The sequence below is a fragment of the Xenopus laevis genome, chromosome 1L (assembly GCF_017654675.1).
Source record: "Xenopus laevis strain J_2021 chromosome 1L, Xenopus_laevis_v10.1, whole genome shotgun sequence".
In the NCBI taxonomy this organism is placed as follows: Eukaryota; Metazoa; Chordata; class Amphibia; order Anura; family Pipidae; genus Xenopus; species Xenopus laevis.
Window position 1 is genome coordinate 197,460,645 of NC_054371.1, and position 27,828 is coordinate 197,488,472.

At 43.2% G+C, this 27,828-nt stretch overlaps 1 protein-coding gene across 1 annotated transcript in view; it reads right to left on the reverse strand.

Moving 5' to 3' along the window:
• Positions 1–253: 253 nt before the first annotated feature.
• Positions 254–27,828, reverse strand: part of atp6ap1l.L (ATPase, H+ transporting, lysosomal accessory protein 1-like L homeolog) — a 36,921-nt gene continuing 9,346 nt past the window's right edge. Inside the window, exons 2-7 of the mRNA XM_018264778.2 lie at positions 27,758–27,804; positions 18,443–18,504; positions 15,737–15,978; positions 5,186–5,236; positions 3,896–4,139; positions 254–904 (exon numbers count right to left, since the gene is read on the reverse strand). Coding sequence (XP_018120267.1) covers positions 572–904; positions 3,896–4,139; positions 5,186–5,236; positions 15,737–15,978; positions 18,443–18,504; positions 27,758–27,804 — 979 coding nt within the window. The 3' untranslated portion in view covers positions 254–571. The remainder of the gene's footprint in view (positions 905–3,895; positions 4,140–5,185; positions 5,237–15,736; positions 15,979–18,442; positions 18,505–27,757; positions 27,805–27,828) is intronic.

Sequence of the window (27,828 nt, forward strand, 5' to 3'; positions counted from 1 at the left end):
GCCTCTTCTGCCACCTCCTAGTTCTGGCCTTGGGGCCCACAAATGTGATGCGTTAAGTAAATGAGCCCTTTCATGTCCAGACAACCAATCAAAAATGTATTTGATTCCTCCATTGTAATTAAACATTAAACTCAAATGTATGATTGGTTGCTATGAGTTGATGCCCCAAGACGGCTCCTTCTGCTTATCTAACTTGTGTCCCTACTAAAAGATGGTTTTAATTGTTTCACTTAATTATTAATTCATGGGGTATAAATTTAAAAATATCACTATGTCCAACGACGAACTAAGAATTTATGAAGTTTATTATCAGCTGCATCCTTTTTATTCTCAGGAAAACAAATCCCCCAGACCGACTGGGAACCCGATGTTAAAGAGACGTTTCTCCAAATCATTTCACTGCCCTTTCACAACGGTTTGCTGGGGCTGGTGGTCTCTATAGAGTTACTGCGTTGCTCAAGAGTTTATTTTATAAGCTGTGTCTCTGGGGAGTCATTTCTTGGAAACTGTGTTTAATACAAAATCAAAATAACAGAAATACACAAAGGGGAAACAATGGTCAATTCTAGTGCTAATAGGGAACAGATGTAGACGGCTGCATGTGACGCTTGCTGTGCTGCTGCTGCTGCTGTCTCAGTTCATAACATTCTTGTAGACGGCCACTTAGGGGCTCCCTCTCATCTTCGGGAGAATAGTCTTTTGTTTTGGGGAAGTAGGTGGTAGAATGTTTCCTTTGATAGTGTTTGTCAATTGATTTCAAATGGATCAGCATGTGGAGCGCATAGGCCAGGACAAGCAGCAGAACAAGGGACATGACAAGGCCCATAAGGATGGCAGGAGACATGTAGGTCGTGCAGTCTCTAGCAGAGCCAAAATGGCCGTCTTCTGCATGAAATGCCTGTATCTGAGTAGGAAACAATAGTCAGCATTCAAACCCTGACATTCAAAGAAATTATGCCAAAAGATGACAGAAATCTTTACACACTAGATTTTTTTTACATACTGCTATATAACAGGTATGGGATCTGTTATCTGCAAACCCATTATCCAGAAAGCTCCAAATTACAGAAAGGCCATCTCCCAAAAACTCTGTTATATCCAAATAACAAATATCCATCTCTGTAATAATAAAACAGTACAAGTATTGCATCCATACTCGGAAACCCGTTATCCCGAATTATGAGAAGGCTGTCTCCCATAGGGGCAAATTCACTAAGCCGCGAAGCGCCGAACGCTAGCGTTAATTCGCTAGCGTTTGGCATTTTCGCTACTGCGCAAATTCACTAACGAACGCTGGCGTAGTTTCGCTAGTGTTACTTCGCAACCTTACGTCAGGCGAATTTTCGCTAGCGACGAAACTACGCAAATTCACTAACTTGCGCAGTCTACTGAACGCTACCTTTTACGCTAGACTTCTTTTGCCACCTCAGACCTGGCGAAGCGCAATAGAGTAGATAGGGATTGTTTAAAAAAAAATCAAAATTTTTTCTAAGTCCCAAAAAACGCTGGCGTGTTTTCTACATTATGGGTGATAGGCTGAAAAAGATCAAAACATTTTTTGGGGCTCCCCTCCTTCCCCCCTACATTTCCTGACTCATGGCAACTTACCTAGACAGTGGGCACATGTGTAGGGCAAAATAAAATTTTTATGTGCTGATTTGAAGGTTTTCTAGGCATTTGTAGTGCAGATACGTGTTCCTCCATTGAAATTTGAATTTCGCGCCGTATGCAAATTGGCCTTCGCTAGCGCAACTTCGCTTCATATAGCGAATCAACGCTAGCGCAACTTCGCAACCTTTCGCTACCCCTGTCGCAACTTCGGATTTTGGTGAATTTGCGGAGCCCTGGCGAAACTACGCCTGGCGAAGTGCGGCGAAGTTGCGCCTGGCGCAACTTCGCATCTTAGTGAATTTGCCCCAATGACTCAATTTTATCTAAATAATGCAATTTTCATTTTGTAAATGATTTTCTTTTACTCTGTAATAATAAAACCATACAAGTATGGGATCCATAATCAGAAACCTGTTATCCAGAGAGCTCCGAATTATGAGAAGGCTGTCTCCCGTAGACTCCATTTTATCTAAATAATCCAATTTTTGAATATAATTTTTTAAATGATTTTCTTATCTCTGTAATAATAAAACAGTAGCTTGTACTTGATCCAATCTAAGATATAATTAATCCTTATTGAAGCAAAACCAGTCTGTTGGGTTTATTTAATGTTTACAAGATTTTCTAGTAGCCTCAAGGTATGAAGATTCAAATTATTGAAAGATCCATTAACCGGAAACCCCAAGGTCCCGAGCATTCTGGATAACAGGTCCTATACCTTTATTTTGTACGTGATCCAAACTAAGGGGCTCATTTACTAACAATTGAATTTAGTTTTTCCCACAAATTTCTAAAAAAGTTTTTAAAAAAAAACTCAAAAAATTCGAGATTTATTAATTGTAAAAACTACAAAACTAATAATACAAAACTTCACCAGGTAAAAGTTGTCAGGGTCCTATAGAAGTCAATGGGAGCTGCACTCAATTTGGACTTTCAGATTTTCTTTTGCTGGAAACATGAATTTTTAGGTTTTCGAGGTATTCGTAATTTTTTTGTTCATCATTCAGCGTAATATTCCATTTGTAATTTTTTTATTCTGAACTTTTAATAAATGTCATGACATTCATAGTTTTACAGTTTGTGAGTTTAGTCATGGTTTCTTGAACCACTAAAATCTGAACTTTGATAAATAGGCCTCCAAGATATAATTAATCCTTATAGGAAAAAAAACAGCCTGTTGGTTTTGTTTAGGGGGTTATTTGTTTATTTTCTGGTTGGGATTTTTGGGGCAAAAATTTTTTATACCTCAATGCTACAAATGTCCCTATCCCAATTTGAAGATATTGTGGTCTACGCTGGGTTTAGTGCGATAATCAGAAAAAGTTTGGGTGTCGGGCGATAACCTGAAAAAATTGAGCGATTCGAGACAAAACTCCGAAAAAATTGTACGATTCAGGTTTTTGCTCGCGTCTTTCAGTGATCTGATTTTTTTCAAGTTATTTTCATGATAAATAAGGTAAAATCGTGGATGGGAGTTTGGTTGAGCTTTCTTTATTAAAAAATGAGGTAAAATTGGATTTTAGTAAATAACCCCCTTAATGTTTACATGATTTTCTAGTAGACTTAAAGCAGGGGTGCCCAAACAAGCAACAAGGGCCAGATTTGGTGAGGTTAAAATGTGTGAGGGCCGACCATTCAGCCCGACATTCTTTGAACCATTAACATTAAATTATAGGAATCGCAAAGCCTTAGCAGTAATATTTGGGCACATTAGTGAAATGATCTGCCACTTGGTCTATACTGCTGCCTGTGCTGAAGGTGTTAGCAATAGACACACAGTGACGTGCCGCTTCACATACTTTAGGGCTGAAGGTGTCAATAGACGTACTGACGTGCCAGTACAGTAAACTAAAGAAGTATGGCGTCTCTACGTGCCAGTACGTGTCTATTGCTAACACCTTCAGCACACAGGCAGCAGTATAGACCAAGTGGCAGATCATTTCACTAATGTGCCCAAATATTACTGCTAAGGCTTCGCGATTCCTGATCACACTGTGCTGGGGGGCCTCATTATTATTAATTTCATAATGGAGGCTGAGGGCCGGTGTAAATTTTAAAAATGGGCACAATTGGCCCTCGGGCCGCACTTTGGACATGCCTGTTTAAGGTATGACGAACCAAATTACAGATAGATTTGTTATATGGAAAACCCCAGGTCCCGAGCATTCCGGATAATAAATCCCATTTGCTTGCTTAGTCTGAGTCAATCTAAATAAAATGTTTAATGACTAGTTGAACTTGCCATCTTCCCCCCTTATCCTTGTAGGCTTTGCTGCGTTATTACCTGGAAACTGAGGAAAGTGATATCCCACAATTTAGCGCTGCCATCTCCAGAGCTTGGCACCAACAGGGCGTCGTATTTCTTAAGGCTACTGATATGGTGGCAGTGAAAAGAGGAGCCAAGTGGAGCAGATATGCGAGTGCTGTTAAAAGTTGCTTGCACGGAATTGTTGAAAATGATCTGCACATGGTGCAACTGAAACCAGTTTTGAAAGAACAGCTTGTAGTAAGTTTTCATTAGGAGGAATCTGGAGAAAAAAAAGAATTTCCTTAATCGATGGGACCAATAAAAATGAAAACTGGCCCCATATAGTATATATACAATGTGCAACGGTTCTTAGCTCAACCCAAGCAACAATGTGTCCCAGCCTTCATAAAAATATTCAGCTACTCATTTACTACTCATCATAAGGCTTATATTGATCTCTACAGAAACAGAATACCTCAAATATCCACTTTAGTTCCCCTACTCAGGTCATTTATTTCTACATGTTTTGTTATCTTGCGTTTCCTGGAGTAAACTGGATCTTTTTTGGTTCCATAAAACTTCTAAAAATACTAAAATTAGAATGTTGATAAATGGACCTCCCCATTTTATAACCAAACTCCAATTTTGTTGGTATATTAAAACCCTTCCATAAATGGGAAGCCTTTGGACAATACTTTTCTGGGGCTGCCCTCTAGTGGAGTGAATGGGAAGGCTCCTTATTTGTGTATTTGGACATCATTCTCCAAAGGCTTCCCATTTACCAGAACCACTGGAGCTCAGTAATTGTGCACTGCATACATTTACAGTTGTACAACACCCTGCCTCCACACTCACCCTGCTCACCCCTGAAAATTCTGGTCTCATTTGGAGCACATTATTGGGGTAAAGCTACAAGTTAGAGTAACAGAGACACTCGTTTTACTATTGCCTTACAATAGTATAGAAGATTATATATAGATTATAGCAGATTCAAGTAGACTAACGATTATAGACATTTTCATGTATAATTCATCTAATCCGGTTTTGAATTAATGTTGGACAGCGAAGGGATGCTTACATTTACAAATCCATACAGTATTTCATTTTACAGTATTTTATTTAATGCCACTCATATGTATAAAGTATAAACCAGCTAACAGAGGTATAATCGGGTTGCTCCAGCTTAATGACTATCCATGGTTGTTTCCCCTATTATACAGAATAGACACAATTATGGAAACCCTGAGCATGCAGACTTGAGGTGTAAAACATCAAACTGTTGCTGCTGCAACGTGGATCTGAGAAAATAAGATTGTATAAACGTACCTTAATGCAAGTCCCCTTAAGACTCCAACATTGAGAAACTTTAGTGAAAGTCTAAAACAGACAAGAACATGTAAGTACAGTCATTCTTCTGCAGTTGGTTAATTATCTGGATTTAACACTGGATACATTTATTTGTTTTCATATTACAATATTAAACCAAGAACATACTACTAATGTATACTCAGTTTTCATATTATTTTAAACTGTATCATAGCAACAATTGTATGTTGTTATGTCTAACATATGTATTTCTTTTATTAATACGGTAAGTGTTAAAACATGTCTACAATGAATCAATTTGGTTTAGTTTGGATTTGCAGAGATCATGATTTTGTTATCTCATAACTAAGTTGCAATAGCTTTTTCCCTTTGTTGTGAAAGCCTTTAAATGATCTCAATGAGTGCTTGCTATAGGTGCTGCTTTGCTGCGGTAACACCGAATGGCTAGAAATGTGTGTGTTGACACCATTTATTCCAGACCTGCTCCTTGTTTTCTGTTTAGTTGTGCATAAGTCTCATGGGGCAAATTCACTAAGATGCGAAGTTGCGCCAGGCGCAACTTCGCCGCACTTCGCCAGGCGTAGTTTCGCCAGGGCTCCGCAAATTCACTAAAATCCGAAGTTGCGCACAGGGGTAGCGTAAGGTTGCGGAGTTGCGCTAGCGTTGATTCGCTATATAAAGCGAAGTTACGCTATCGAAGGCTAATTTGCATACGGCGCGAAATTCAAATTTCAATGGAGGAACACGTATCTGCACTACAAATGCCTAGAAAACCTTCAAATCAGCAAATAAAAATTGTATTTTGCCCTACACATGTGCCCACTGTCTAGGTAAGTTGCCATGAGTCAGGAAATGTAGGGGGGAGGAAGGGGAGCCCCAAAAATTTTTCGATCTTTTTCAGCCTATCAGCCATCATGTAGAAAACACGCCAGCGTTTTTTGGGACTTAGAAAAAAAATTGACTTTTTTTTAAACAATCCCTATCTACTCTATTGCGCTTCGCCAGGTCTGAGGTGGCGAAGGAAGTCTAGCGTAAAAGGTAGCGTTCAGTACACTGCGCAAGTTAGTGAATTTGCGTAGTTTTTAGGGATGTAGCGAACGTCGGAAAAAAAGTTCGCGAACATATTCGCGAACTTGCGCAAAAATGCGAGCGGTTCGCGAACGGTTCGCGAACCCCATAGACTTCAATGGGAAGGCGAACTTTAACATCTAGAAAAGACATTTCTGGCCAGAAAAATGATTTTAAAGTTGTTTAAAGGGTGCAACGACCTGGACAGTGGCATGCCAGAGGGGGATCAAGGGCAAAAATGTATCTGAAAAATCTGCCTGTGTGTGCTTGGAAGAGATAGTGTAGGGGGAGAGCTGTTAGTGATTTCAGGGACAGATGATAGTAAGTTTGCTGGCTAGTAATCTGCTTGATACTGCTCTGTATTGGAGGGACAGAAGTCTGCAGGGATTTGAGGGACATTTTAGCTTAGGTAGCTTTGCTGGCTAGTAATCTACTGTTCTCTTTAAACAACTGCCATACGTTGACCTTGTAGGCATTGTTTGCCCAGTTTTTTGGACGCAGCCACTGAAGCACAGTTGCCAGAAAAAATATGCCATATAAATGCTGAAAATAGTCATTTTTCGCCATACGTTGACCTTGTAGACATTGTTTGCCCAGTTTTTTTGGACGCAGCCACTGAAGCACAGTTGCCAGAAAAAATATGCCATATAAATGCTGAAAATAGTAATTTTTCGCCATACGTTGACCTTGTAGACATTGTTTGCCCAGTTTTTTTGGTTGCAGCCACTGAAGCACAGTTGCCAGAAAAAATATGCCACATAAATGCTGAAAATAGTCATTTTTTGCCATATACGTTGAGTCAACGTATGGCAAAAAATGACTATTTTCAGCATTTATATGGCATATTTTTTCTGGCCTCTGTGCTTCAGTGGCTGTGGCCAAAAAAACTGGGCAAACAATGCCTACAAGGTCAACGTCGTTGACCTTGTAGGCATTGTTTGCCCAGTTTTTTTGGCCACAGCCACTGAAGCACAGAGGCCAGAAAAAATATGCCATATAAATGCTGAAAATAGTCATTTTTTTGGTCGCAGCCACTGAAGCACAGTTGCCAGAAAAATTATGCCATATAAATGCTGAAAATATAAATTTTTTTGGTTGCAGCCACTGAAGCACAGAGGCCAGAAAAATTATGCCATATAAATGCAGAAAATATGCATTTTTTTGGTCGCAGCCACTGAAGCACAGTTGACAGAAAAATTATGCCATATAAATGCTGAAAATATAAATTTTTTTGGTTGTAGCCACTGAAGCACAGAGGCCAGAAAAATTATGCCATATAAATGCAGAAAATATGCATTTTTTTGGTCGCAGCCACTGAAGCACAGTTGCCAGAAAAATTATGCCATATAAATGCTGAAAATAGTAATTTTTTTGGTTGCAGCCACTGAAGCACAGAGGCCAGAAAAATTATGCCATATAAATGCAGAAAATATGCATTTTTTTGGTCGCAGCCACTGAAGCACAGTTGACAGAAAAATTATGCCATATAAATGCTGAAAATATAAATTTTTTTGGTTGCAGCCACTGAAGCACAGAGGCCAGAAAAATTATGTCATATAAATGCAGAAAATAGGCATTTTTTTGGTCGCAGCCACTGAAGCACAGAGGCCAGAAAAAATTAAACCAGTAGGGTTTGCACCCTAGTTTGTAACGGTGGCGGAGGGAGGAGGAGGACGCTAAAGGACAGCTGTGTGTGGAGTCATGAGGCTTGAAGAGAAGGACAGCTGCATAGAAGTCAGAACAAGTCTTCCGGCGTGCAGTAACCCTCCGAGATCCACCCCTCATTCATTTTAATAAAGGTCAGGTAATCGACACTTTTGTGACCTAGGCGAGTTCTCTTCTCAGTTACAATCCCTCCTGCTGCACTGAAGGTCCTTTCTGAGAGCACACTTGAGGCTGGGCAAGACAAGAGGTTCATGGCAAATTGTGACAGCTCTGGCCACAGATCAAGCCTGCGCACCCAGTAGTCCAGGGGTTCATCGCTCCTCAGAGTGTCGATATCTGCAGTTAATGCCAGGTAGTCCGCTACCTGCCGGTCGAGGCGTTCTTTGAGGGTGGATCCAGAAGGGTTGTGGCGCTGCCTTGGACAGAAAAACATTTGCATGTCTGACGTTACAGACTGGCCAAAGGGCTTTGTCCTTGCAGGTGTGCTCGTGGCAGGATTACTGGCACCTCTGCCCCTGGAATGTTGATGAGTTCCTGAAGTGACATCACCCTTAAAAGCATTGTACAACATGTTTTGCAGGCTGGTTTGTAAATGCCGCATCTTTTCGGACTTGTGGTATGTTGGTAACATTTCTGACACTTTATGCTTGTACCGAGGGTCTAGTAGCGTTGCGACCCAGTACAGGTCCTTCTCCTTAAGCCTCTTGATACGGGGGTCCTTCAACAGGCATGACAGCATGAAAGACCCCATTCTCACAAGGTTGGATGCAGAGCTATCCATCTCCGCTTCCTCATTATCAAGGACTGCATCATCCACGGTCTCCTCCCCCCAGCCACGTACAAGACCAGGGGTCCCCAAAAGGTCACCACTAGCCCCCTGGGAAGCCTGCTCCTGTTGGTCCTCCTCCTCCTCCTCCACAAAGCCACCTTCCTCCTCTGACTCCACTTCTGGCACCTCTCCCTGCGTTGCAGCATGTGCCTGGGTTCGTTCTGGTGATTCCGACCAGAAATCGTGCGCTTCCAGCTCCTCGTCACGCTGGTCTACAGCCTCATCTGTCACTCGTCGCACGGCACGCTCCAGGAAGAAAGCGAAGGGTATTAGGTCGCTGATGGTGCCTTCGGTGCGACTGACCATATTTGTCACCTCTTCAAAAGGTCGCATGAGCCTGCAGGCATCGCGCATAAGCACCCAGTAACGGGGGAAAAAAATCCCCAGCTGTGCAGATCCAGTCCTACCACCCAGTTCAAAAAGGTACTCGTTGACGGCCCTTTGTTGTTGCAGCAGACGTTCCAACATAAGGAGCGTTGAATTCCAGCGAGTCTGGCTGTCAGAAATCAAACGCCTGACTGGCATGTTGTAGCGCTGCTGAATGTCAGCAAGGCGTGCCATGGCTGTGTAGGAACGTCTGAAATGGGCCGACACCTTTCTGGACTGGGTGAGAACGTCCTGGAATCCTGGGTACTTGGAGACAAAACGTTGGACTATTAAATTTAACACATGTGCCATGCAGGGCACATGTGTTAAATTGCCTAGTCTCAACGCTGCCAACAGATTGCTTCCATTGTCACACACCACTTTTCCGATCTGCAGTTGGTGTGGGGTCAGCCACCGATCGGCCTGTGACTGCAGAGATGACAGGAGTACAGATCCGGTATGGTTTTTGCTTTCCAGGCACGTCATCCCCAAGACAGCGTGACAACGGCGTACCTGGCACGTCGAATAGCCTAGGGGGAGCTGAGGGTGCACAGGTGTGGAGGAGGAGAAGGAGGACCCAGCAGCAGAGTAAGAAGAAGAAGAAGACGAGGTAGAGAGCGATGGAGGAGTAGAGGTGGTGGCAGAACCGCGTGCAATCCGTGGCGGTGACACCAACTCCACTGTTGTTGTTGAGCTACCCATTCCCTGCTTCCCAGCCATTACCAAGTTCACCCAGTGGGCAGTGTAGGTGACATACCTGCCCTGACCATGCTTGGAGGACCATGCGTCAGTAGTCATATGGACCTTTGGCCCAACACTAAGTGACAGAGATGCGGTAACTTGGCTCTGCACATGTTGGTACAGGTGTGGTATTCCCTTTTTAGAAAAAAAATTGCGGCTGGGTACCTTCCACTGCGGTGTCCCAATTGCTACAAATTTGCGGAAGGCCTCAGAGTCCACCAGCTGGTATGGTAAAAGCTGGCGGGCTAAGAGTGCAGACAAGCCAGCTGTCAGACGCCGGGCAAGGGGGTGACAGTCAGACATTGGCTTCTTACGCTCAAACATGGCCTTCACAGAAACTTGGCTGGTGGCAGATGACTGGGAATGGGAACAGGTGGTCAAGGTGGAAGGCGGAGTGGAGGGTGGTTCAGACGGGTCAAGGAGAGCAGAGGTAGAGCAGTAAGATGCTGGACCAGAAGGAGTGTGGCTTTTAGTTTGCCTGTTGCCTTTGAGGTGTTGCTCCCAAAGTGCTTTGTGCTTGCCGCTCATGTGCCTTCGCATAGAAGTTGTACCTATGTGGCTGTTGGGCTTACCAAGGCTCAGTTTCTGACTGCACTCATTGCAAATTACAATGCTTTTGTCAGAGGCACACACATTAAAAAAATCCCACACTGCTGACTTTTTGGAAGTGTGCGATCTGGCGGTAACAGTAGAAGTTGGCGGAGTTGGCGGTATTGGCGGCAATGGCGGGTGCGTTGGCCGGCTGAACACAGGTGCCGATACATGTTGTTGCCCTACTGATCCCTGCGGGCTGTCCTCCCTGCTTCTTCTAAGTCTTATTCTCCTACTGCCTCTCTGACTCTCTGTCTCTCCATCTGAACTACCCTCCTCTTGCTCTCTTCTACTAGGCACCCACAAAACATCAATCTCCTCATCATCATTCTCCTCAGATGCATCAATTTCTTCTGACACATCACAGAAGGAAGCAGCAGCGGGGACCTCCTCCTCATCACTCATTATGTCCATCTCTATCGTGTTCTCTGCCAGAATTAAATCTGGTGTAAGGTCCTCATCTCCTTCATCTTCTTCTGGCAATAATGGTTGCGCATTACTCAGTTCAAGAAACTCATGGGAAAATAACTCCTCTGACCCCAGTGAAGAAGGGGCACCGGTGGTGGAGGAAGTGTTACGTGGGGTGGCCATAGCAGTGGAGGATGAGGAGGATGTTGTGGTAAAGTTAGAAACGGTAGAGGATGGGGTGTGCTGTGTAAGCCAGTCAACTACCTCTTCAGCATTTTGGGAGTTCAGGGTCATTGGCTTTTTAAAACTGGGCAATTTGCTAGGGCCACAGGATTGCATAGCAGCACGGCCCCTAGCACGGCCTCTGCGTGGCGGCCTGCCTTTGCCTGGCATTATTTTTAAAAAAACAACAACAACAACAAAAACTCAGTTGGTTTTTCTGGAAACGATAATACACACAGCTAGATGGCGGGTTGAAGAAAACACTGTGCAAATAATGCCTACAAAGTCAACGTATACACTACTACAGCGGTGGATACGGATTACGTAAAATATATGAATGCTGCTTGAAAAAAAGTAACTCAAGTGGTTTTTCTAGAGACGATAATATTATCAATATTTAGACAAAATGTGAACAAGGTCACACAGCTCGATGGCGGGTTGAAGAAAACAGTGTGCAAATAATGCCTACAAGGTCAACGTAAACACTACTACAGCGGTGGATACGGATTACGTAAAATATATGAATGCTGCTTGAAAAAAAGTAACTCAAGTGGTTTTTCTAGAGACGATAATATTATCAATATTTAGACAAAATGTGAACAAGCTCACACAGCTCGATGGCGGGTTGAAGAAAACACTGTGCAAATAATGCCTACAAGGTCAACGTATACACTACTACAGCGGTGGATACGGATTACGTAAAATATATGAATGCTGCTTGAAAAAAAGTAACTCAAGTGGTTTTTCTAGAGACGATAATATTATCAATATTTAGACAAAATGTGAACAAGCTCACACAGCTCGATGGCGGGTTGAAGAAAACACTGTGCAAATAATGCCTACAAGGTCAACGTATACACTACTACAGCGGTGGATACGGATTACGTAAAATATATGAATGCTGCTTGAAAAAAAGTAACTCAAGTGGTTTTTCTAGAGACGATAATATTATCAATATTTAGACAAAATGTGAACAAGGTCACACAGCTCGATGGCGGGTTGAAGAAAACAGTGTGCAAATAATGCCTACAAGGTCAACGTATACACTACTACAGCGGTGGATACGGATTACGTAAAATATATTATGGCTGCTTGAAAAAAGTGACTCCGGTGTTTTTTCTGGAGACGGTAATATTATGGATATTTAGACAGAATGTGAACAAGGTCACACAGCTCGATGGCGGGTTGAAGAAAACAGTGTGCAAATAATGCCTACAAGGCCAACGTATACACTACTACAGCGGTGGATACGGATTACGTAAAATATATGAATGCTGCTTGAAAAAAGTGACTCCGGTGTTTTTTCTGGAGACGGTAATATTATGGATATTTAGACAGAATGTGAACAAGGTCACACAGCTCGATGGCGGGTTGAAGAAAACAGTGTGCAAATAATGCCTACAAGGCCAACGTATACACTACTACAGCGGTGGATACGGATTACGTAAAATATATGAATGCTGCTTGAAAAAAGTGACTCCGGTGTTTTTTCTGGAGACGGTAATATTATGGATATTTAGACAGAATGTGAACAAGGTCACACAGCTCGATGGCGGGTTGAAGAAAACAGTGTGCAAATAATGCCTACAAGGCCAACGTATACACTACTACAGCGGTGGATACGGATTACGTAAAATATATGAATGCTGCTTGAAAAAAGTGACTCCGGTGTTTTTTCTGGAGACGGTAATATTATGGATATTTAGACAGAATGGGAACAAGGTCACACAGCTCGATGGCGGGTTGAAGAAAACAGTGTGCAAATAATGCCTACAAGGCCAACGTATACACTACTACAGCGGTGGATACCGATTACGTAAAATATATTATTGCTGCTTGAAAAAAGTGACTCCTGTGTTTTTTCTGGAGACGGTAATATTATGGATATTTAGACAGAATGTGAACAAGGTCACACAGCTCGATGGCGGGTTGAAGAAAACAGTGTGCAAATAATGCCTACAAGGCCAACGTATACACTACTACAGCGGTGGATACGGATTACGTAAAATATATGAATGCTGCTTGAAAAAAGTGACTCCGGTGTTTTTTCTGGAGACGGTAATATTATGGATATTTAGACAGAATGGGAACAAGGTCACACAGCTCGATGGCGGGTTGAAGAAAACAGTGTGCAAATAATGCCTACAAGGCCAACGTATACACTACTACAGCGGTGGATACGGATTACGTAAAATATATTATGGCTGCTTGAAAAAAGTGACTCCGGTGTTTTTTCTGGAGACGGTAATATTATGGATATTTAGACAGAATGTGAACAAGGTCACACAGCTCGATGGCGGGTTGAAGAAAACAGTGTGCAAATAATGCCTACAAGGCCAACGTATACACTACTACAGCGGTGGATACGGATTACGTAAAATATATTATGGCTGCTTGAAAAAAGTGACTCCGGTGTTTTTTCTGGAGACGGTAATATTATGGATATTTAGACAGAATGTGAACAAGGTCACACAGCTCGATGGCGGGTTGAAGAAAACAGTGTGCAAATAATGCCTACAGGGCAAATAATGCCTAAAAGGTCAACTTATACACTACTACAGCGGTAGTAAAATAAAAAAAAGTAAAATAAAAAAAAATGAATATTAAAAAAAAAAATTAAAGTTGGTGCTGCTGAACTACTAGGAGCAGCAGATTAGCACACCAGTCCCACTCCCCAACACTGCTAGACTAATAGCACTGGGCTCTTATAGTAGTAGTAGTAGTAGTAGTAGTAAAACAACAAAAAAATAAATAAAAGCAGTCCTTACAAGGACTACTGTTATTGCAGCAGTCAGCAGATGAGATCAGAAGCAGGACAGCTGCCCACTGCAGCTACATACAGAGCACTGCAGTAGAAGGTAGATTACTAGCCAGCAAAGCTACCTAAGCTTAAATGTCCCTCAAACCCCTGCAGACTTCTGTCCCTCCAATAACAGAGCAGTATCAAAACGATTACTAGCCAGCAAACTTTCAACTGTCCCTGAAATCACTAACAGGCAGCAGCTCTCTCCCTACACTATCTCTTCAGCACACACAGGCAGAGTGAAAAAACGCTGCAGGGCTTCGGTTTTTATAGGGAAGGGGAGTGGTCCAGGGGAGAGCTTCCTGATTGGCTGCCATGTACCTGCTGGTCTGGGGTGAGAGGGCAAAAAAAAGCGCCAACAATGGCGAACCCAAAATGGCGAACGTCGCGCGACGTTCGCGAACTTCCGGCGAGCGCGAACACCCGATGTTCGCGCGAACAAGTTCGCCGGCGAACAGTTCGCGACATCTCTAGTAGTTTTGTCGCTAGCGAAAATTCGCCTGGCGTAAGGTTGCGAAGTAACACTAGCGAAACTACACCAGCGTTCATTAGTGAATTTGCGCAGTAGCGAAAATGCCAAACGCTAGCGAATTAACGCTAGCGTTCGGCGCTTCGCGGCTTAGTGAATTTGCCCCATTGTGTCTGTCTTGCCTTTTCTGCTGAATCATGAGAAAGTGAGCTAATTGACATTGGGGAACCCTGGAGCTGCCACCACTCTGAACAATGGTTCCTAGGGTCCCCACAGTAGGTTGTGCCTATTGATACAGTAGACTTGCCTCAAAAGAATCACACACTAATGTCATTTTTAATGCAATTTGGCAAAACTGACACAACCCCCACTCTTAAAGTTAACTGCAAGATGCATCTCAGGTGGCTGTGAAAAAAATGGCACTTTGCAAACTATATTGCCTTAGTACCAGAGTCTTACAACAGATTTGAAAACCAGAAAAAGAGGCAAAGTGCTTGCAGGCTGGGGAGGAGAGAAGAAACTGGGGTGTGAGTAAGAAATAAGAGAATATGAAATAACAGGCATATGACATGTAATGGTGCATTTCAGATGGTGCACCTGATTTCCAAAAAGATGTGCAAAGTGTATTGACACTGGTCACTGTGGGAAACTTGAAGGTAATGGTAGCTCCAAGATTCCCCAATGTCAATATGTGAATATATGTGGGTGATTCCAAACAGGACATGGGAAGGAAGCACTGATTATGAGCGTAACTATATAAAAGTGCAAAGATCAGATGCAAGTATCATTAATGAATGCAGTCAATATCATGACTGCAATAATAATTCCACTGGCCATTTGGTGCTGTACTGTCTCTCCTGCATACAGATTGCAAAAGCCAAAGATGCTAATTCTAGTCACTCATGCAAAAATGTAGCTCTTTGTCTCTAACCCAGTGATCCCAGTGGATGTTGCTCCCAGTGGCCTCAAAGCAGGTGCTTATTTTTGAATCCCAGGCTTGGAGGCAAGTTTTGGTTGCATAAAAACCAGGTGCACTGCCAAACAGAGCCCCCTGTAGACTTCCAGTCCACATAGGGGCTACCCAATCACAGCCCTTATTTGACACAGCGCAATACAAAGAAAGAGGAGTATCTGATGCACCTGGACCATCTGTTGCACGTGGTGAGTGATTAATATATTATGTCCTGTGCCCCCTTTTTCTGTGTTTTATCCTTATTTGGCACACCCAGGGACATTTTTCATGCTTGTGTTTCTCACCAACTTTTTTTTACATTTGAATGTGGCTCACGGGAAAAAAAAGGTTGGGGACCTCTGCTCTAACCCAAAGCAACTGATTTTAACCTAACACCGGGCATCCCTGAGTGTGACATCGGGCTGTTCTTTGCTTACGTGGCATTTTCTTCATTGCAGCTTGATCTTGCAAGGTCTATAGTGTTGTGCAAACTAACATCTTTAGTTGCTAGATCCAGCTGAGTTTCATTCCTAAATCGAATCATTATTCTCTTAGCTCTAAAGAGAACGCAGGTTTTGCCATTTGCAGTGACGTTGATAAGCCTGTGCCGATGCTCTTTATTCTCAATGATCATTTCTTCAGACAACGTTTCTTTTCTCAAAATATTGTATAACCTCCCCTGTCAGAATGAAGAAGGGATGAAATTAATAGAAATGTTGCTTATATGGCTAACTACCGAAGAAAAGTGATAAATATGGATAATTTGTTATTCCTTCAAACAAAGGCTACAACCCTCATTCAGTACAATTTGTTTATAAAATTATATGTATTCTCCAGTCCAGAAACATGGCTGTTGATTTGTATGATTTTAGTATTTTAGATGAACTTTTATTTCACATTTGTTCCCAACCTGGAAAGACCAGCAGAAAACTTTATTTGGAAGGGACTTGCTAGAGAAAAACACGTATAAAAGTATATGACTGTGGAATTCACATAGAACGTATTTTTGGTCTATGAGGGTATGGCCATACCAAGCATAGCCATAGTAATTGGAAAGAAAGACTACAGCTTGGAATAATAATAATAAGAAGAACACATGCAAAATCACTGTAGTAAGGCAAGAGCCAAATGTAAAAGTAGGACTCTGGAACAGATCCATTCGAATATCACAAATGCCTTCAAAACTATTGTTCCAAAAGAAATGTAACCAAATGGCAATCCTGTACAGATTAATTCTGCTGCTGGCATTACCCTTCCTTTATTCATTACTTTTGACCCTTAAAGGAGAAACAAACGATTTATTAAAAAACCCTACCCCCACCCCACATGGACCCCCCTTCCTCCTCCCCCCCAGCCTAGCTGCTACCCCAGGCAAATGCCCCTAACTTTTTACTTACCCCTCAGTACAGATTCAGGGATTGGAGTTCACGGCAGCCATCTTCTGGGTCTTCGTGTCTAGTTCTGGTGCTTCGGCAATTTCCGTCCATTTCGATACATGCGCAGTTGTCGCAACACAGGAAATTGCTCCAACTGCTTTGCGCCGCCAGTCTCATTCTCAGATTAGCGAAGACCCGGAAGATGGCTGCCTTGAACTACGATCCCTGAATCTACACGGAGAGGTAATTTTTTTAATAATGGGTTTGTTTCTCCTTTAAAGAAAAACTAAATTGTAATGGAGAAGTAGACTAAAAATTCTATATGTTTCTTTCTTTGAATACCAACAGCCATGTTTATGGGATCCATTATCTGGAAATACGTTATCCGTCTCCCATAGGGGCAAATTCACTAAGCGCCGAAGCGCCGAACGCTAGCGTCAATTCGCTAGCGTTGGGCATTTTCGTTACTTCGCAAATTCACTAACGAACTCTGGCGTAGATTCGCTAGTGTTACTTCGCACCCTTACGCCTGGCGAATTTTCTCTACGGACGTAACTACGCAAATTCACTAACGCGCACAGTGTACTGAACGCTACCTTTTACGCTAGACTTCCTTCGCCACCTCAGATCTGGCGAAGCGCAATAGAGTACATAGGGATTGCTTCAAAAAAAGTTCAAATTTTTTCTAAGTCCCAAAAAACGCTGGCGTGTTTTCTAAATTATGGGTGATAGGCTGAAAAAGATCGAAAAAATTTTTGGGGCTCCCCTCCTTCCCCCCTACATTTCCTGAGTCATGGCAACTTACCTATACAGTGGGCACATGTGTAGGGCAAAATAAAATTTTTATTTGATGTTTTGAAGGTTTCCCAGGCATTTGTAGTGATTGTACGTATTCCTCCATTGAAATTTGAATTTGGCGCCGTATGCAAATTAACCTTCGCTAGCGTAACTTCGCTTCACTTAGCGAATCAACGCTAGCGCAATTTCGCAACCTTACGCTACCCCTGTGCGCAACTTCGGATTTTAGTGAATTTGCGGAGCGCTGGCGAAACTACGCCTGGCGAAGTGTGGCAAAGTGTGGCGAAGTGCCGCGAAGTTGCGCCTGGCGCAACTACGAATCTTAGTGAATTTTCCCCATAGACTCCATTGTATCCAAATAATCCAAATGTTTAAAAATGATTTCCTTTTTCTCTGTAATAAAACAGTACATTGTACTTCCAAACTAAGATATAATTAATCCTTATTGGAAGCAAACCAGCCTATTGGGTTTATTTAATGTTTACATGATTTTCTAGTAGAATTAAGGTATGAAGATCCAAATTATGGAAAGATCCATTATCTGAAAAAATCACTGAGCATTCTGGATAACAGGTCCTATACCGGTGCCCATAATGCAGATTTCCCCATAAGTTTGCTGTACTTGTGGCCACCGCCATTGTGTTCAATATGCTAAATATAAATATTTGCACTTCCATTTTGTCCATAAGTCTAGTATTGGGAGTTGTGTTACTTCTGGCACACGCATTTAAAACTGCATTTTTATCCAATGCACTGGGCACATGTCTGTTGCGTCTACTAATGCAACCAAAAGTGGGAACCTTGCAGCAAACACCCATCCTGTTTATAAATTTTTTTGGCTTTTACATGCTGAAAATTTCCATGCAAATTGTATTTTTAACTCAACTTGGCCCTTGGTGCTTTTTTGTTTGTTTCTTGAGTTTTCAGAATGCTTTATAGAAATAATTCTTTAACTTAACCCTAACTCACCTGCCCAGTTCCTTGATGATTTAAAGGATAGGTCCACCCTGTTTGGTGTTGGTTGCTTTGCCCTGTAAAAACAAAAATATATGTATATAATGCTATAAATAAATGTGATGTATATGTTAAATCGTTATAACTGGTTTTTTTTCTTCATTTTTCTTTAAAGCACCTTGCTGGCATAACATCCACCCACATGTGCTAAGAAAAATCAGTGACTGGTGTAAAGTCAGCGTCATACCATTATTTAAAATAATATAGGGCATAAGCAAGTAAATTATATACAGCCAAGGTAGTAGGGAAAATATTTCAAAGGGATGCTATTTAGGATTTGGCCACTGACGTAGAAATGCAGGCTGCTTTTTGTGCCAAAATTGCCCATGTGTGAGCTGACAGGTGGACAGGAGTGTATTAACCTCTTCTTCACTGGAGTAGAACGTCAGCCTTAGACTTCAGCATGGCATGGCCTGCGGCATGGCACAAGCGGTGCTTCGTATTCCGAAGTAGCCCGAAGTTTCCTCGTGAGGCAACTTCGGTCAACTTTGGAATACGAAGTGATGCATGTGCCATGCCGCAGGCGATTTTTCATTATAGCCGGTGGAAGACAGGGTGAAGCCGTTCGGGGATCTTAGTCGCACATTTCAAAGTTCTATGTTATGCTAAGGAGATAATCGGTTGCTTTGCAACACTCAGATCAATCTTAACATTGGTCTGAAGTTAAATAACATTCCAATTTACTTGCGTGGGAAATGAGTGACAGTGAAGGATATGGCACTTTTTTTTTTTTTAACAATTCTTTTATTGAGCACACAAAAGCATGGTTATACTGACAGTCGCAGAACAGTAGTACATTATGCTGAAGGATGCTTATACATGTTCCATAGGTAATTATGTCAAACAAAATTAAACTGTAAATAATAAAGAAACATAAATCAAAACAAAAGATTTGGTGTCATTCTTACCCACATTTTCCCCCCAGATTCCTAAGTAGGGCGCCAGCGGTAAATACAGATAGAAAAGACCCCCCCATACTGGACCAATGATATTCAAATTGTACCTCAATAGTACCCACTATATCTCAATCAAGGCGTCTCAACCTCCGGGTCGTCATCCAACCAGGGATCCCAAACTTTAGTAAATTTCTCCGGGCACCCTCTTTTTATATATGTCAATTTGTACAAAGGAATAGCATTCTCAACATATCGTTCCCACAACTGTGAAGTAGGCCCTCTATCCGATTTCCAGTGCATAGCAATTAACTTTTTAGCATACATACAAAGAATTGATATGAGGGTGCGATGCGCCCTGCCAAGGGGTAACTCCTCAGTCCAGTTCAGTAGTAAAACAATAGGGTCCAGTGGTAGTGAGATATCCGTTCTTAAGCGAATGACCTGCAGCACCTCCTTCCAATAAACATGTATATTCGGACATTCCCACACCATATGCATAAAGCCTGCCGGGTCGTGTTTACATCTGGGGCATTCGGGTATTAGATCAGGTTTAAATTTAGTAAGCCTCTGTGGGGTAACATATGTCCTATGCAAGTAATTCAGCTGAGTCATTTTATCCCTACTACTAATGACCCCTTCAAATGTCGCGTCAAGTACCGACTCCCATACCTCATCAGTAATCTGCGGAACATCCCTTTGCCATTTCGCACATAACTGATTAAGGGGGGTGCTACCCGCCTGGACAAGTTGCGCATAAAATCTGGACATAGGCTTATTAAAGTCTGGAGAATGAGCCCCCAACTCCAGAGTGGTCGGCGTGGTATCCATGGGCTGAGTCCCAAACTGGGCCACCATAGCGTGCCTCAGTTGGAGGTAACGGAAAAACATATGATTGGGAAGTGAAAAATTTTGTTTAAGTGACTGAAATGTTAATAAATTGCCGTCTTCCACAATATCTGCTATGTATTTGATATTAAATTTAGCCCACACTTGCGGGTCCGGTATACTGCGGAGATGTTGCAATTGTGGGTTACACCACAGAGGGGTATAAATCGAGCAGCCCTGATGTGTTTTTGGGAAAAATTGAGAAGCCGTTTTCCAAGCCCTAACCGTTGCTCTCATTAATGGGGAGCAGTTCTTAGTATGTTTCGTACCCCGGTATAATAGATTTTTTAGTGCTTCCAGTGAACCCAATATTTGGGCTTCTAGGAGGGTTACTGCATTCGTTAAATTTGGGGTTGCCCATTGCCGGGCCACTGCCAACTGAGTAGCAAGATAATAAAGAAACAGGTTCGGTGCCGCTAGGCCGCCTCGATGTGGTGGCAATTGCAGCGTGCGCAAGGCAATTCTCGAGGGGGTACTATTCCAAAACATCGAAACCATGTAACTCCTTAACTTCGCAAAGACAGTTTTTGGTATTCCAAGTGGGGCCTGTCTGAATACATAAGTCAGTTTAGGTAAAATTACCATTTTAAACAGATTGATTCGTCCCATAAGGGTCAAAGGTAGGCGGGACCATGCCTCTATCTTTTGTTCTATATATCTGAGAATCGGGGATATATTAAGTTCCACAAATTTTGTTAAATCCAGATGGATCCGGATACCTAAATATTTGAATGATTCCACCCACTGTAAGCCATGTGAATGTGTAGGAGCGTCTGGCAGGAGAGGGTCAATTGCAAAGAGTACTGACTTCGCCCAGTTTATTTTCAGGCCCGAATACATAGTATGCCGATTAATTATTTCCAGGGCTAGCGGCAAGGCTCGGTCCGGGTTAGCTAAGTACAGCAGAGTGTCATCCGCATACATGGATATCACTTCCCTTAGCGGGCCTACCTGCAATCCCTCAATAGCCACCTGTTGTTTAATGCGGCAAGCCATAGGCTCCATGGCAATGGCGAAGAGGAGTGGGGACAAGGGGCACCCCTGGCGCGTACCTCTAGTAATGGAGAAAGAATTCGAAACTTTAGAGTTGGTCCGTACTCTCGCCACTGGAAAATAATACAATTCCCTCACCCATTTTACAAAATTGGGGTGGATGCCCATTTGAAGCATAGTAGCCCAAAGGTATTCCCACTCTACTGAGTCGAAGGCCTTTTCATTATCCAAAGAGGCTACCAACCTATGCCCTGGATTATCATGGTCTATGGCTAAATTTGTGTACAAACGCCTAATATTAGTATCCGTGGTTCTACCTGGCATAAAACCCGCTTGATCTGCTGAAATGACAACGGAGAGATGGTCTACAAGTCTAAGGGACAAAACTTTCGCCAGAATTTTTGCATCAGCGTTAATTAGGGATATAGGCCTGTATGACGAGCATTCTAAAGGATTTTTTCCCGGTTTTGGAAGTAAAATTACTAGTGTTTCTCTCATAGAGGCTGGTAAGTGCGTCCCTGAAAGCACCCCATTAAACATTTTAACCAAAAGTGGAGAAATCTGTTTAACGTGTTTCTTGTACCACTCCATGGGTATACCATCCAACCCCGGGGTTTTTCCAGTGGGAGAGGCCGAAATAGCATTTTCCACCTCTGTCTGAGTTATCGCCTGCGCTAGCGAGACAGAAATTGGGTCGTCCAGTCTGGGTAGATTAAGTCCCTCCAGATACTCCCTAATCTCTGCTGGTGAGGTAGTCAATTTGGTAGCATATAAATCCTTATAATATTGCATGAATCTATCATTTATTTCCCTTGGCAAGGAGACAGTTTCCCCAGTAGTCAGCGTCACTGCCGGGATGGCAATGGACACATTGTCCTCCTTGGCCAACATCGCCAAGAGTTTCCCATTTTTATCCCCGTGCTCAAAGATATTGGCTCTCTGGTACAGGACTTGTTTTTTGACGAGTTCCAATTGAGCTAATGACAGAGACCTTTGGCTGTCCTGCCAGACCCTATGATTTGCATCCGTAGGCTGTAGTACATACTCAGCCTCCGCTGCAACCACCACCCGAGTTTTTGCCGCAATATCGGCTGCAAAGCTGTGGGTCAACGCCTTGATATTGCTAATATACTCCCCCCTTATGAAAGCTTTAAATGCATCCCAAGTTACATCTAAGGGAACCTCCTCCCCATTTATTGCCAGGAATGACTCAATACTATTGTGGATGGTTTCAGTCAACTTCTCATGGTGTACCCAAAAGGGACTCAGTCTCCACAACCTGTCCACAGGTTCCGTAGAGATTTGCAACTTGAGGAGCAGGGGGGAATGATCCGAGATTCCTCTACTGAGGATTTCTACAGACTGTACCATTTTGTTGGTCTCTGCACACCCTAACGCTAGGTCTATTCTAGAAGAGTTATTATGGCTAGACGAGTAACAGGTATATTGTTTCACATATGGGTTGCGGACTCTCCACAAATCCACTATTTTAAACAACGAACACCATTTGGTAAACGCCGGAGTACCAACCTTGGGAGGATGTAGCTTATCTAAGTCTGGGTTCGTCATGGCATTAAAGTCTCCCATCAGGAGCAATGGGGAGGGGGGGAGAGTAAGAATTTTATCCATTACCTCATATAATACATCATCTGCAAAAGGTGGCGGGATATATACATTTGCCAATGTAAAGTTCTTTCCCATTAGAGTACCATGAATAATCACATATTTACCGCACCTATCCGTAATCACCTTCTCTAGCACAAAAGGACACGACTTGCAGACCAGTATAGTTACCCCCCTCGAGTAATTGGAGTATAGAGAGTGATATTGTGACCCTATCCATGGTTTTTTGAGTGCCAATATTCTGCTGCCGACCAGATGTGTTTCTTGCAGTAAAATAAAGTGGGGTTTGCTTCTGCGAGCAAAGTCGAGAACCAGTCTCCGTTTAATTGCATCCCCAAGACCTCTGACATTCCATGATAAACATTTAACCGTAGCCATACCTAGGAAGCAAAAATAGTATGCAACAGTAATACATCAGAATCCTATACCTTGGGCAGCCCGGTAGATACCCGGAGAGTTCGTGAGCAAAGACACCATAACAAAAACATTCAAACGCCCATAACCTAATGTCCCCCCTCCCCACCCACTCCATACTTTCAGTAGGGTGAGTTTGTATACCCAAAAAATACAACTTGGTATAAACTGGTGTAGGGGTTAGTGACTGTAAGGGTCAGAGTAGCTAACCCGTGAGAGCCTAGTGACAAGTAGCTCTTAGGGCAAAAGGATTATCAAAGTGCCGTCCCCTTCAAGATGCGGCCCTGCACGCCATTAACGTTACCTGTCCAGAGAATCAGAACAATGAGTTCGGTAATGCAGTCCCATGTAAATGACCTCTTCGTATCGACATCGCCTAGCCCGACATTCCCAAGACAGTCAGAGATAGGAAGAAATACAGCAAAGTCCCGGTAGAAATTTAGCATAACTGTAAATCCCTTCAGGTCAGTCGCGCTGCCGCGCTCGATGTGCCTTTGCCTCTATCCAGGAGAAAGCATCAGTTGGTGAAGAAAAAAAGTGTGATCTGCCGTCATCTGTGATCCTCAAGCGAGCAGGGAAGATCATGGCATAAGGGATATTCCTTTGCCGCAGTTGTGCCTTGACCTCCGTAAATTTGGCTCTTTGCTTCCTCACCTCCGTAGAAAAATCAGGATATATGGAGATTCTGTGATTTTCGTGCATAATTTCGCCCGCTTTCCTCGCTTCAGACAGTGCTGCGTCCCTGTCCCGGTAATTAAGGAGGCGTGCAATTAAGGGTCTGGGAGGTGCTCCGGGAGGTGGTGGCTTCCCTGGGATCCTGTGCGCCCTTTCCACGGTGAATGCCATGGAGAAAGCCGCCTGCCCAAACTTGGTCGTCAGCCATTGTTCCACAAATTTCTCAGTGTTGGCACCCTCCACTCTCTCTGGCAGGCCCAGAATGCGAATATTATTGCGCCGCAGGCGATTTTCAAGATCATCCGCCTTTTGTTCCAGCTGTGCAATTTGAGTCTCGGTCGCAGTGATGCGGGCCGGGAGGGGCGCAGTAATGTCCTCCAGGTCTCCAACCCGCCTTTCCACCTCCCCTGTTCTTTCCCTGATCTTTTGCACATCGTGCTTAAGTATGGCAAAGTCAGTTTTAAGCTCATCCATCTTGCCCACCAATGCAGTATGGTTTTTTGTAATAGTCTGGAGGACTTCTGCCAGCGTTGGTTCAGTGGGAAGTGTGGGGGATTCTGTCACAGGTGACGGGGTCCCATCTCCCTCATCCCCAGCCTGTAGAGCTTGGTCCCGCACCCCAGATGACATACCTGAAGGGTTGGTAGCAGGTGAGGGAGTCCGGGCAAATTGTGCTAATTTCTGAGCAGCCCCTTCACTTCTCCCCTCTGCCTCTGGCTGCGCAGCGCGTGGCGCACTCATGCCGGCGCCATCTTGGGACTGCCCGGCCTGCTGTTGCTGAGTTCTAACCATCGCGGCTCGCTTAGCTCTGCCTCTCCGCACCATCCGACTTCAACAGCAGTCTCACAAAGTGTCCTCCAGGTCCGGCAGCAATGTCAGGTTGTGCCCTTAGCAGGATAATGCAGGATTATTTTCGGCCCCGCACGGAGCTCTCTCTTTTTGCTGCCTACCCGAACGCCATGCAGGCCACGCCCCCCCAAGGATATGGCACTTTCAGCACAAAAACACTAACGAGAGTTGTCAGTAATCAACAAATATGGAGTATCCAACTCTCCATGCTAAGGTAACTACCAAAAAGAGCTACATTTTAAGAAGGTATATCAAATCAGCTTTATCTAACAGCTCAATAGGATATTTCACGGAATAGGTAGGAGGAAGGAAGGCGTTTAGCTGTATGTCAAGCTACACACTACTTCTGAGTAACACATAGGGGCAAATTCACTAAAGAGCAAAGCGCCGAACGCTAGCGTTAATTCGCTAGCGTTGGCCATTTTCGCTACTGCGCAAATTCACTAACGAACGCTGGCGTAGTTTCGCTAGTGTTACTTCGCAACCTTACGCCAGGCGAATCTTCGCTGGCGACGAAACTACGCAAATTCACTAACTTGCGCAGTGTAGCGAACGCTACCTTTTACGCTAGACTTCCTTCGCCACCTCAGACCTGGCGAAGCGCAATAGAGTAGATAGGGATTGTTTCAAAAAAAGTCAAAAATTTTTCTAAGTCCCAAAAAACACTGGCGTGTTTTCTACATGACGGGTGATAGGCTGAAAAAGATCGAAAATTTTTTGGGGCTCCCCTTCCTCCCCCCTACATTTCCTGACTCATGGCAACTTACCTAGACAGTGGGCACATGTGTAGGGCAAAATAAAATTTTTATGTGCTGATTTGAAGGTTTTCTAGGCATTTGTAGTGCAGATACGTGTTTCTCCATTGAAATTTGAATTTCGCGCCGTATGCAAATTAGCCTTCGCTAGCGCAACTTCGCTTTATATAGCAAAACAACGCTAGCGCAACTCCGCAACGTTTCGCTACCCCTGTGCGCAACTTCGCATTTTAGTGAATTTGCGTAGCGCTGGCGAAAATTCGCCTGGCGAAGTGCGGCGAAGAACGGCGAAGTTGCGCCTGGCGCAACTTCGATTCTTAGTGAATTTGCCCCATAGTGAGGACAGAACACTCTTTACACGGACTGCAGTCAACTGAAAAGTATTTTCTTCTGCCAAAGAGAACTTGCTTCAAAAGAGGTGATTGTATCAACTAGTCATCTAATGTAGTGCACTAATGGCAGACTTTTACTGCCTTTCCTTCTTGTCTTGGAAAACTTTCAGGTCAAATAAACTGCTTTTATTTTCCTGAAATTTAACAAGAACAACAACCTCTTTATTCTATCCCAACGGGGACAGGATGAGTCAACAAGGGCAATATGTTTTGCTGCACAGGATTGGAAAGACAGATGTGTGTCATACTATGGGTATACGATTCCAATTTGGGACCTGTTCCAAGTGGTAGTGTGATCAAAGAAATGTGTCAAAATGTGAATTTTGCCTTTAATTTATCCCCAATAGTAGATGAAAGCTGCAACAGAGATGTTACTAAACAGAACTCTGTTTAAAGGATTTTGCTGTCCGGCCCTGGAAGCTATAGTGTTTTGGAAGGAACAAGCAAGCCAGACAATCCACTCCAGTGATCCAGTTTTTTATATTAAAACTCACTTTCCACAGGAAGGCTATCCTGTGAAAAGGTATTTAATTGTAGTGGAAATGTTAGGAAGGTCTCTCAGAGCAGGGTACAGATCAGGAAGGTTGCCTGTCTGTGTGAGGAACTCCCAGAGGGGCTATGGGTGCTGCCTGCCACTGCAAGGAGCAGAGGGAGATGTGACCAGGTGACTGAGAGTCAAAGGTTATTGAGTAAAGCTGGAAGGTGACGCTATTGAGACGATATCCCAGGAGGGGAGAGTCAGCAGGACTTAGGGGCAAATTCACTAACCGGCAAATATTCGACAGTGATGGCTTTGCAAACATCACAACACTTTGCCAGGAGTAAATTTGCCTGGACAACGCTAATTCACGAAGATCCAAAGTTGCGCACAGAGTAACAAACGCTGGCGAAGTTACGCTAGCGAAAATACGCCAGCAGTTCGAAGTTACGCTAGCGTTGGCTAATTTGCATATGGCGTGCAGTTAAAGTACAATGGTCGTATATGCTGCAGCAAATACATTACACTACACAAGGCCAGGGAACCTTAATAAAATGATATAGAGGTGTTATATTGCCCTACACATGAGCCCACAGTATAGTTTATGTGCCATATGTTATCAAATGTAGGGGGGGGGAAGGAGGGTACTCCAAAAAAAATTATCACCCTGTAAAAAGGAAAAGACGCCAGCATTTTTTGGTAAAAATGTTCAACTTTTTTTTGAGGAACTCCTATCTACTCTATTGCACTTCGCCTGGTCTGAGGTGGCGAAGGCAAGTCTGGCGATAGAGGTAACGGTCAGTAAAATAAAAAACGTAGTGAATTTGCGTAGTAAAACTCTTTCGCCAGAGCGAAAATTTGCCTGGCGTTAGAGAGCGAAGTTGTGCCAGAGTCTATCTCCTTGGCGAAATTACGCCAGTTTATGTTAGTAAATCGGCGAAGTGCCGAAATGACGTCACCCTTTAGTAAATTTCCCCCTTAGAGAGAAGCCCAGAATAGTTCTAAGTGTGTGGAAGCCACCCTGTATGATGAGAACCCCAGAGTGTGAAAAGTCTTGTGTGCTGTTGAAAAACTAAAACGGTGTTCCTGTTAGCTTTTTGTTGGGCAGTTTAGTGAAATAAACCTGTGTTTTTGCCTGAAGTTGTGGTGTCCCTGACTTTATGCTCCTGATGCTACACTTACCTGCTTACCATAGCTAATTTCCACCAAAAACTGCATGTACAGGCAACCAGCTTTACACATTTAATATGAATAGTTTGCAATTAACACTTGTGCATTGTAAATCCTTAAATAGCACACAGAATGCTTACCATAATTCCACACCAATTCTTTTCCAGAAGTAGTTTGAAAATTATAACTACGAAGACAAAATAAACAAGAA